Genomic DNA, 12,764 nt, shown 5'->3' on the forward strand with positions numbered 1-12,764 from the left:
TGCACATCCGGACAGCGGCGCAACGCCACCGCCAGGTGCTCCATCACCAAAGCAAAGAGTGACGGCGAGAGGGGGCAACCCTGGCGGGTACCGTTACGAACAGAAAAAGGATCCGAAATCACTCCGTTCGCCCGGACACGCGCCGACGCATTCCCGTAGAGAGCCAGAATCTTGCCCAAAAATCCGGAACCAATACCGATCTGCACCAGGGTCTCCCGAAGAAACCCCCAATGGATGCGATCAAACGCCTTTTCGGCATCAATTGAAAGCAAGCAAAGAGGGACCCTAGAGGAGCGGGCAACGGAGATGGCAAGAACAGTTTTGCAAATATTATCCCGCGCCTCCCGACCCGGAATAAAGCCGACCTGATCACTGTGAACCAAAGCAGGCATGAAAGGAGAAAGGCGATTCGCCAACAATTTCGCATACAGTTTTACGTCTATATTGATTAGGGAAATAGGCCGGTAACTCGCCGGGCACACAGGATCCTTACCAGGCTTAGGAATCACAATGATCAGAGCCGACAAGGATTGCGTAGCGAACGGCGACGACTCCCCTACACTAGTAAACACCCGCGCCAGATCCGGGGAAAGCAGAGAACTGAAGCACTTATAAAAACGAGCCGTGAACCCGTCTGGGCCCGGCGCCTTACCCGCGGGCGTCGCCTGAATCGCCGCTGCGACTTCTTCCAACGAGAAGGGTGTCTCAAGGGCTTCCGCGTCACACTTTTTTTTTTTATGTTACCTTACCCCCCTGGACCTCCGATCATTATACTCGGGGGTCTGAAAAGATCCCTGAGTATAATAATGATGTTTGTGGGGCCCGTGGCGTCACCTACTAATCCCAGCCACTGCCAGAATCGGTAAGTAAATAGGGCCCGTTACTGGCTGGAGTAACTCCAGCCGGTAATGGCCTATTAAGAAAAGAAAAAAAGCAGCGGTAGCAGCTGTTGTCGGGCCCCTAATGTCCAAGGCATTGTGGCAGCGGCTACCCCTGCTACCCCGGTAGTTACACCACTGCTTTTTGTTATTAAAATATTAGAATGAAATCTTATTGTACAATACAATGTCTTATTGTTACGATCATGCTATAACCTTTTGTCTTCCCCAGATTATTTTCAAAAGGAGTAATAAAAAATGCTAAATGACAATACCTCTGTTAGGGAATTGCCTTTTGAGCAATTTCACAGTAGCTGCTGCTGAAAACTGGGAGCAAGGGGAATGACAGAGACAGTGAGTCCTAAACTTAACGAAGCCCCTGTACCTACCTACTTCCCTCTACTACCCTAGGCAGTAGAGACCGAGGTCAGCGTGGGCAGAGACACCTTGACGTGACAAATTTACTAAAACTGATATCAGAAAATTTCCATGATTTATACATATAAAATATGCCAGTTGCTGACTGTCTTAGATATAATTTTTGTCATACAGTCCAATAGTTTGAAAGAATTATTAAGATTTAGGTGCATCTCATGCTGGCGGTGAAATGGATTAAGATTGGCGTACAAAACACTATTCCTAATATATTCCACACCCTCAAATTTTTACATATAGTTTAAAGGGGCTCTATCAGCAAAATCATGCTGCTAGAGCCCCACATATGCGTGCATAGCCTTTAAAAAGGCTATTCAGGCACCGTAAATGTTATATTAAACTACCCCCCCCCCCGTTTTAAAATAATAACTTAAAAAAGAGTGTGCTCTACTTACCGAACGTGCACGCTGGGTGGGCATTCAGGGTGTGTCTTCAGCTTCTTCCACGCCTCTTCTTCCTCCGATGTCCTCCGGTCCCGTCTTCCTCCAGCGCTCGCGAACGGACAGTGATAGCCTGGGCGCATGCGCAGTAGCTGTAGTAGAAGCCGCATGCTACTGCGCATGCGCCCAGGCCATTTTTTCATATCAGTGTCCACGAGAGAGCGCTGGAAGAAGACGGGACCGGAGGACATCGGAGGAAGAAGAGGCTTGGAAGAAGATGAAGACACACCCTGAATGCCCGCCCAGCGTGCACGATCCGTAAGTAGAGCACATTCTTTTTTAGGTTATTATTTTAAAAAGGGGGGGGTAGTGTAATATAACTTTTACGGTGCCTGAATAGCCTTTTTAAAGGCTATGCACGCATATGTGGGGCTCTATCAGCATGATTTTGCTGATAGAGCCCCTTTAACGCTACCATAATTCTTGGATGGCCTAACATTCAGCTATCCCTGTGATGTCCATTAAAATGTTAATGTGAGATTTATCATTTGTGAATGGAAAGGGCAATTTTGCTGCATGATTGCGTTTCCTCTTCCTCTTTCCTGTTCACTACAGAAATATCTTCCTTCTCTCATGGGGATTTTGTTCCTTCTTACCGTGCAAATCATCACTATTTCCAGAGAGCAAAAGCTGTGCAGAGGTGCAGTATATAACCTATACATGTACATACAGTATGTACGTGGTACTCTCTAAAAAGAAACAGCCCTGGCCCTCTTACCACACAATAACTGTGATCCAGCTCGTATAAATGGTGAATGATAAAATAAATGATATTATACTTTATGGTTTTAATAGTTTTTGTTCATTTGAAACACTAAAAATGTTTGTTTGTAGTAACAAAATTTTAAATTTGAAACTCCATGTCAATCCCAAATATCCTTACAGGGGTATAGAGCATGCATTTCCTATGAAACTGTCCTCGTGAATATGTGATATAAGCAGCATGTTACAGAGCAGAGGAGATAAGCAGATTTACTGTATACCTAGTTCTGTGGGATAAGATTCAGTCTAACTTGTATTTCATTATTTTGTATCCCTGCTCATTCTGTGCTTATAAGTAGTCATCTAGGTGTGGCGGTTAGTCCTACTTACTGTAAATCAGCCCTCCATTTATAAGTGTGTGGGGTCTTTATGCTTAGTGTCATTGCTGAACGGTAAGTAACACCCTGTCTGACAGGACAATGCTATGTAAGAGTACTGTCGGAGGGGACATTCCTTACTGCCCAATGATGGCCTTCTCTTCTGACAGTGGAAACAGTGTAGCACTGGTACTCCATCACCGGGCTCATACCGGTGGAAACATATTTAGTGTTTTTAGCTATTGAAGCCTGTAACCCAGTGTTTTAAAACCTGATATTCATCTAGTTGGAAGAACTACAGTATAAAAGCCTTTTGAAATGGATGCTCCTAGGAGATCTCCAAAGGCCGCAGTTAGGCTGGGTTCACACCAGCGCTGAAACTCCATTTGGGGATTCCGTTCCCCTTTCCTCTTGAAAAATGCAGAGAGAACAATGCTGCAAGTAGTGATTTTCTCTCCACATTTTTCACCCTCTTTGGTCGGAAACTGAGCGTAAACCCGGGGGACCCAATTATAATCTATATGATCCACAGGTAACCACTTTTTTAAGCGGATTAGGCTTCCGTTTGGAGGTCCCCAAGCAGACCCCCAGAACGCAGATGTGAACTTAGCCTTATCGCTATTGCATGTGGATAAATGAATTGTTTATTCTTACATTGTATTTGCTGCCAACAATCTAGATTTTTTTTCCATATTTACACAGGCCAATTACCAGGAAGTTCTTAGGAATGGCCCCAATAATAAAGCTGTGTAAAGGGGGCTTTCAGTCCTTTCTTTATATTTTGCATGCTTTTTGAATCCACTTCTGGATTAAACTCAGAAAAAAACGACATGAAAAACTTTGAACCATAAATCTGTCCGCCATCCTTACTCCAGAATAGAAATCTACACCAGTTAGGGGAGATTGGCAAATTTGCCGCATTGTTGTATTGAACTACCTTTAAGTGGGTTGTAAACTAAAAAGTAAAATAAGATGCAAGTAGTAGAAAATAAAAAAAATAGTCATTACTCACCTCTCCATTCCCCTGGTAATCGAGTACTGCCTCTTCATTGGTCCCTCCATTCTCTGTTTATTTAGACAGCATGAGACTGTTGCAGCCACAATGGCCACAGTGGTCACATGTATTACTACCGACATTGTGGCTCAATGTCGGGAACCACCATGACAATAATAGGAGTTGTGATTGTATTGCCAATCGATTGGCTGCCGTGGTTTCGTATAGTCTACATATAAAAAGAGACTGAGGGTCCAAGCGCTGAACTGCTAGGCCGTCATATGAATATACAGGTAAATAGGATTTTTTTTTTTTCATTTTATTGTACTGCAGGTTGTCTATTTTTTTTAACCCTTGTTACAAACTATAGTTAGTTAAGACCAAAACATACAACAATGAAATGGACAGATTTTAGATGCATGAAACATCTTTGCATGATACTCCGAAATAGAATGAATAGGACGATAAATATTTCTTTGCTATTAACCCAAATTGCAGTTCCAGGAACATTCTTCACTACTTTTATGGCCATTCAGGTTTTGTAATGAAAAACTATACAAGCAATAAACTTTCTAGCCTGCGCCCAAACGGGTCTGAGTGGTTGCCTGGCAACACCAAGCGAGAGCTGGTTATGTCGTGTCTCTCCACTCTTATGCAGATGGAAATGCTGGGGGAGGGTAGAGGACGGGGAAACCTTTAGGAGAATAGCTATGCAATGACGATATGTTTTCTTTAGTGCTAATGAACCCAATTTAATGCATATTGTAAAAAAAAAACAACAATATTTTCAAGTTGTCCTAGTTCTATAGAAAGCTAATAAAAGTTTTTATAGTGATAAAATGAAGTGGCGTAACTTGGAGCAGAATCTGTAACCGGGCCCCCACATACAGCGTGCCATATAAGATACTGTAGAGAGGTCTTTAGCCTCCTCGGCCTCCAGGGCCTGATAACAACTGCTACATCTGCACCCCCTATGTTCCTAATTCTTTTATACTGTGTCCTCCCATAGTGTTCTATTCCTGAAGCCTATAAAATGTGGATGTCATAGCGATGTTTGAGTCCTATCAGCAGCTACTTGTATGTACTATTTTAGCAGTGACTGATGTGTAGCCACATACTTGTACAGTCAGGGGCATCTGTCCCATAGATCACTTATCTCTGACAGTCACATTTACGAGAGACATAGAAGTTGTTTACAACGTGTAAGAAATTTCAATGATCAAGTTATATGTTCAGTCTGCTTGACAGAAGTCATTTCTAATCTAACTGGTTGTAATAGGTTGATGTTCAGGTTATTTTATATCTAGGGCCAGCCCCAGCTTTATGCAAGACCGTGGGTGACAGAATTACTATGGGCACCCTAATTCACCACATGGACTGGGGAAACACCAGTCGCTGCGTCATTTTGCAACATTATAAGTAACATAAGTGAGATTGTTTGGAGCTGGTCTCGGTGCTAAAAAATTGTGCACCAATTTAATTGTTTTGGGAGAGTTGTAACCAGGCAGCAGTACAAAATCATGTACGCCTAGCCTAATATATACCTATCATAGCACAGATAAGATTTTTGGAACAGTTTTTGCTATTTGTATAGTTTCTTGTCATTTCTACCAAAAAGCACAAAAATTCAATTGTGCCATTTTTATTCATATAATATAACAATCACTATAAATAACACACTGCCTGCTTTATTGTACGGGTAGATGTGATTACATGGATACCACATATGTCCATGTTATTTACCGTTGTAAAAAACTGTATTTCTCTTTGTTAGGCAGACAGAACCTTCTTATGGTCAATAGTTGGACCTACATTCTTGCCTCCAATGCAGTAAGTTGTGGATTTGAGTCCAGGCAGGAACAACATACAAGGACAGTCTCAGAATTACTCACATATGTCCTCTCCTAATGGGCCCCTCCCCCACATCTCTGTGTCGGAGAAAAAACTACATGGAACACAAATATGGGGCAGCAAGATATAGACTTTTAGTATTTGATTATAGGATACAGAGAACATTTATCTGGGCAAGTGGTTTTGCTTCTCCGAGATACTGTTATTTATATTTAACTGAACTAAACAGAATGTCTGTGCAGTCTTTAAGGAGATGGCACCTTCACTTGTGTGGACTTGGACTTAAGCTGTTAGTACACCAATGAGCCTAGAATCATTTTCCTGGCATGGTGTGAATACAGTCTAGCTGCCCATCATTGGTGAAACCTGAACTGAATGTAAAACAAGAAGTGTGTCTATTGTGAGTGCTATAGTGGCTCTACTGAAAATTACCATTTTTAACATTATTTTATGTATAGATACTGCCATAGAAAATATAAAAAAATACATTGTTTCATAATATATATTTTTCTGATAACATTCACTTTTCTGATAAAATACTTTGTATAATGATAATAGAAACTGTTGGTTATTCCTAGTTTACTGGTTGTCAGGACTCATGAACTGGAGATTTCATGAATGGCAGTGATGTGGAGAGTGGAAATCCACATGTATCGGATATATTTATTGGTATATATGTTTTACACTCATTCCTTTTATCTGTAAGCACAGACATGACTATCCCATGAATACTGTTTAGGTGAGATAAGATGAAGAATCTGAAGTTATTGTGTGTGTCTGGGCTTTGACTGTCATTTCCTTTATGACCAAAATTTAGAGAGTATGGACCTGTTTGCTATTAAACTAAATGGGAAGAACTTCACTTGCTTGTAAATGTCTTTCTAGAAATGTTAGTTATGTGTAGTGAATATTACTGCTGCGTAAAGAAGGGTACTGAATAACAATCATCAGGAAAGATAGAAAAAAGCCAATATTGTAGAACCTACAGTCCTATGAAAAAGTTTGGGCACCCCTATTAATCTTAATCATTTTTAGTTCTAAATATTTTGGTGTTTGCAACATCCATTTCAGTTTGATATATCTAATAACTGATGGACACAGTAATATTTCAGGATTGAAATGAGGTTTATTGTACTAACAGAAAATGTGCAATATGCATTAAACCAAAATTTGACCGGTGCAAAAGTATGGGCACCTCAACAGAAAAGTGACATTAATATTTAGTAGATCCTCCTTTTGCAAAGATAACAGCCTCTAGTCGCTTCCTGTAGCTTTTAATCAGTTCCTGGATCCTGGATAAAGGTATTTTGGACAAACAATTCAAGTTCAGTTAAGTTAGATGGTCGCCGAGCATGGACAGCCCGCTTCAAATCATCCCACAGATGTTCAATGATATTCAGGTCTGGGGACTGGGATGGCCATTCCAGAACATTGTAATTGTTCCTCTGCATGAATGCCTGAGGATTTGGAGCGGTGTTTTGGATCATTGTCTTGCTGAAATATCCATCCCTGGCGTAACTTCAACTTCGTCACTGATTCTTGAACATTATTCTCAAGAATCTGCTGATACTGAGTGGAATCCATGCGACTCTCAACTTTAACAAGATTCCCAATGCCGGCATTGGCCACACAGCCCCAAAGCATGATGGAACCTCCACCAAATTTTACAGTGGGTAGCATGTTTTTTTCTTGGAATGCTGTTTCTTTTTGGACGCCATGCATAACGCCTTTTTTTTTATAACCAAACAACTCAATTTTTGTTTCCAAAATGAAGCTGCCTTGTCCAAATGTGCTTTTTCATACCTCATGCAACTCTATTTGTGGCGTACGTGCAGAAACGGCTTCTTTCTCATCACTCTCCCATACAGCTTCTATTTGTGCAAAGTGCGCTGTATAGTTGACCGATGCACAGTGACACCATCTGCAGCAAGATGATGCTGCAGCTCTTTGGAGGTGGTCTGTGGATTGTCCTTGACTGTTCTCACCATTCTTCTTCTCTGTCTTTCTGATATTTTTCTTGGCCTGCCACTTCTGGGCTTAACAAGAACTGTCCCTGTGCTCTTCCATTTCCTTACTATGTTCCTCACAGTGGAAACTGACAGGTTAAATCTCTGAGACAACTTTTTGTATCCTTCCCCTGAACAACTATGTTGAACAATCTTTGTTTTCAGATCATTTAAGAGTTGTTTTGAGTAGCCCATGATGCCACTCTTCAGAGGAGATTCAAATAGGAGATCAACTTGCAATTGGCCATCTTAAATACCTTTTCTTATGATTGGATACATCTGGCTATGAAGTTCAAAGCTCACTGAGGTTACAAAACCAATTTTGTGCTTCAGTAAGTCAGTAAAAAGTAGTTAGGGGAATTCAAAATCAATAAAATGATAAGGGTGCCCATACTTTTGCACCGGTCAAATTTTGGTTTAATGCATATTGCACATTTTCTGTTAGTACAATAAACCTCATTTCAATCCTGAAATATTACTGTGTCCATCAGTTATTAGATATATCAAACTGAAATGGCTGTTGCAAACACCAAAATATTTAGAACAAAAAATGATTAAGATTAATAGGGGTGCCCAAACTTTTTCATAGGACTGTATGTAGACAGTAACTTGCTATTAATCTGGTTCTGGATCATTACGAACATTTTTATTTCTTTAACTATATGTATTATTTGCATCTGAAATTGCTTAATGGGATGTAAATATAAAACTGAAAAGTCAAAGTATTGAAACGTGTCATAAAGTAGCAGAACAGCAATGGAAAAAACTATAAAGCTATAATGGAAGAGCTAGTGGCCTGTGGTGGCATGCAGGGATCAAGATTCTACAATCCTGTAATATTGATTGGTCATCAGTTTGGAGTGTGTCATCAGAGGAACTTCGTTGTGGGGACCCACCCAACAGCTTACAGCTCCTTCACTGAAATCTTGCATATGTTCTGCATAGTACTGTCCATTCTGCCACAATAGCTCCATGACTGGTTCATACACAGTACTGTATGAATGACACCACCAAGGAGAATCCTACGAAATCACATGATTTTAATGAGGGAGCTGTGATGCAGACATCAGGAATTTTGAGCCCCCCCTACAGTATAATGCTGCACATTATATAGTGCTCTACAGTGCCCTCCACAGTATAAAATACTTTTCTGAGACCCCCCACAGTGGCTCCACATGGTATATAATGCTCCACACAGAATAATATATTCCCCAGAGCCACCACATAATATAATGCCCCACAGTGACCCAACACAGTATAATATGCTCCCCACAATGCTCGCACCTCAGTATAATACCTACAGTGGCAACACAATATAATGCTCTGCAGTGGCCCCACACAGTAGAATATACTCCCCACAATGCTCGCACCTCAGTATAATACCCTACAGTAGCAACACACAGTATAATATGATCCCCACACAGTACAATGCACCACAATGGCCCAACACAGTGCAATAGGCTTCCCAGAGTGCCTTTACCCCAGTATAATAGTCCACAGTGTCCCCACATAAAATTCAAACGGCTCTCCAGAGGACCCTCTCAGTATAATGCTCCACAGTGACTCCACACAGTATAAGAGGGAAGAGGATAGGTAAGTTAATAGAGCCATTACCGGACCTACACTACCTATTAAAAAAGTAGTGGGGGACCGAAAGGGTCCCACAAAGGCATGGAGCCCACCGGGGGATTCACCAATTCCCCAGTGGGCCAGTCTGAGCCTGCATCTGCAAAAAAGCCATTTTGATGTTATTACATCTTATCAGTGCATGCAGAGCATGGCACTGACTGGCCATGTGAGAAGTCTAGATGTCAGTCAGAATTCTATCTTCTATATGTTTTCTATTACAGCTACCTTCATGGATGACTTGGAAACAATAAAATGAACGTATGAAGATACATGGGCACTGTTGGCTCTATATAATAAAGTTAGAGGTAAAAATGTCCCAGCACAGCTGGTTACTCCTTGGGGTTGCATCAATTACAAAAAGAAGTGGATTGCAGATCAGTGGCCACTGTTCATGGCATACTGCTAGTTTTAAACATTAGCTCCAAATGAGCTCTGAATTTTGCTAGAGGCATAAACATGGCAGAAGGTGATTTATGGAAGAACACCACTTTATAAACATATGGTTCTATTACTTCTGTTTCTAAGGAATGAATGAACATCTGTTTCACTGAATGTTACTTTTTGTCAATTGTTTCCAGAATTATACAGTGGTTTGGAAAAAGGCTTGCACTATATAAATACAGGATGGCTCTAATCCTAATGGCATTGTATCTTTGCATGTCTTTCTCCAAAGTCACAGGAAGGAATAACACTGGACGGATATGTAGCATTGTCTAAGCCTTAGGAAGTTACTACTTCCTAATAGGGAGCTTGTGTAGCCTAGTAAGGTACTATAGCTAAAGGAAGTATAGTATCTTATTTAATGAAACTGATCTGCAATGTAATGCCTTCTGGTCTGTCAAGATTCTTTCAACAAAATCCAGTAAGGAATAAGTGCTAGAGTCTTAAAGAACATTGAAACAGTCACCATATCAACACCTAAAAAAATTGTAGGCAAAAGCCATTGCCAACCCACCATGTCTCCTACAGTGGTCTGCAGGGAAAATATAGCATTGCATGAGGGCCATTTAGATGAATAACTGTCCAAGTGATACAGCTTCCATTCACCAGAGCATGACACTATATTACATTTAGGCTCTCTATTCTGGCTCATAGAGAATTTTGGAACGAGAGACCCCAACTAACACCTCTATATGTCATACTAGAGCATGTAGGCAGAGGTTGTCATCTTTAGACAAACTCCTTACAATACTTTATCACAAGGGGTTATGGTATCTGGAACCCCCACGATGAAATTATCTCCTGGATAACATTCAAATAGATCGGGGTTGTCTAGTGGATTCCTACTACAAGTTAAAGGGGTTATCAAGGGTTTTGTCTGAACCTCAGGTTGCAGGAATGGTTCCAACTCTGGGTCATGTGATCCAAACCAGGGCCTCAATCCACCTACTCTCCTGTAGTTACCTATTACAATAATTTATTCTGCCAGCTTCCAAATTACAGGCTAAGGAAAGAAAGGAGGAGGTGGATAGACTTGGGTGCTGGTTCCGAACATGTGACCCAGAGTCAGAACCAGCCCAGAACCCTGGAGGAAGTCAGTTTTTAAGAAGCCCTTACGTTACTGCAAAATATCTTAGCACACAATTTCCAATACAATCACATCTGATATTGAATATGCTTTTTCATAACTAGTCCCCATTTTTTACACATATGCATAGGTGATATATTAATACATTTAATACTCAGTACTATTTCATGTGGAGCATACAAAATGAGTTTAACCCCATTTAGTCCAAAATGCTATTATTGTGTCTTAATATTTTTCTTTTATCATAAGGAAGTACTGTAGTTTTCAATTTGAAAAGACATCGTTTTTTTGCCAAGACAACATAAAAGGGTTGCGAATGTACATAGAACAGAGGAGTCTATGTTCCCAGAGGGCAGCCATCTGGACTTGTTTATTTGTGTTTTCAACTTTCTGCTCTGGGATTTTCACTGGCCTGGGCATCCTAGAGACGAGGGGCCTCTAAGAAAGCATGTCTGCACAGAAAAGAAGTGAAAAGCGAGGGAAAAGGTTTTTGTTATTTTTTTCTCAGTGTTACATATATAGCCTTTACTTCTAAACTGTTTTTTTTTTAAATTGTGGTTCCACATTGTATATTTACTTTTCACATTTTATGGAGAAAGATCTAGTCCACAACATGAGAAAGTACTGAACATATAACGGTAATAAGAAATATGAGCTATAGACAGAGCTGGTCAGTAATAGGAGGTATACAGAATATGATGATACATAAAAACATAGGAATACAAATAAGTGTAAGCTGTTTTGTTGGTCATTATATAGAAAGATTTCTATATGTGATTGTTAAAAATTCATGATTTATTTGGTCCTTCACATGATTCTTCTAAAGTCCATAGAATGTAAACACACTAAGAGTTCAGCAAGAATAAATTCAGCTTATAAAGTAATGTTACTTACCTTCTAAGGAGAAGTCGAGTAGGACATACTCATATGCCAAGTCATTTTTTGTTTCTACTTGTGGTCTTTTTAACGTTGAGAAGATTTTTCCAGGACTACTGTCATCGGAATCCTCTAGCTTCCTAAGTCCACACCCCATGGCAAAACTTTCTCTCAGTAAACTCAGACAAAAGAAAATACACCTAACCACTGTGAGAGAATACTCTGAAATATACTGAATTTATTCATATTCCATCCTCAGAAGCAGCAGATTATGAAAATCTTCCCCGCTCATCTTCAGAAGCATGGCTTTGCCTTATTTCCCATGCAGACTCTGTGGGAGAGCTCTTGAATTCAGCTACACAGACATTCAAAGAGTTTAGAGAGGACTTTTCATGCCACGTCAAATTACAGCCAGCCCCCTAGCCTTTTTCTGTGCAGCAGACACCAATAGTTCTTTGTCCTTTCATGTGTCCTCCCCTTTTGGCTAGCATTTGGAAAGGCAATTAAGAGCTGACATATAAGGGAGAAGACTTTCTGTTCAGTTCTTTAGTTTAATGCCGTGAAAATCTCTTTACCTAAAAGAATACAGTGTCTTCAATTCATGTCATACCGAATAAGTCATATATATTTAATACCCAGGGCATGTTCATGGGGCTCAGCATAGGAGAATTATTGGTTCAGTTTTCCAGACAGTGGTCAATACTGCTTATCGCTTAGGTTTTCTAAGTAAATTGATGTAAAGTCCTTCTGAAAATGGAATCGAACAATTTTCTGGGACATTACTATAGAAACGGGGGGGGGGGGGGTAACTACTGGGGTAGCAGCGGTAGTGGCTGCCATTGGGCCTGGGACATTAAGGGGCCTGGCGGCAGCTGCTGCCGCTGCATTTTTTTTTTTTTTTTAATAGGCCGTCGTTACCTGCTGGTAGGTAACAGGTAACAGGCCCTATTTACTTACAGATCATGGCTCCTGCTCACGGCTGCCGGCACTTCCCCTTTCGCGGAGGAGGCTGTGAGCAGGAGAGGGGATTGGTAAGTAAGGCTGCGGG

The 12,764-nt window shown here is 40.8% G+C and overlaps 1 protein-coding gene across 1 annotated transcript in view; it reads right to left on the reverse strand.

Annotated features, from left to right (window-relative positions):
• Positions 1 to 12,066, reverse strand: part of RFTN2 (raftlin family member 2) — a 43,003-nt gene extending 30,937 nt beyond the window's left edge. The window contains exon 1 of the mRNA XM_075284379.1: positions 11,735 to 12,066. Within this exon, the coding sequence (XP_075140480.1) occupies positions 11,735 to 11,873 (139 nt within the window). The 5' untranslated portion in view covers positions 11,874 to 12,066. The remainder of the gene's footprint in view (positions 1 to 11,734) is intronic.
• Positions 12,067 to 12,764: the final 698 nt, after the last annotated feature.

This window comes from Leptodactylus fuscus, chromosome 8 (genome assembly GCF_031893055.1).
Source record: "Leptodactylus fuscus isolate aLepFus1 chromosome 8, aLepFus1.hap2, whole genome shotgun sequence".
NCBI classification, from domain to species: domain Eukaryota; kingdom Metazoa; phylum Chordata; class Amphibia; order Anura; family Leptodactylidae; genus Leptodactylus; species Leptodactylus fuscus.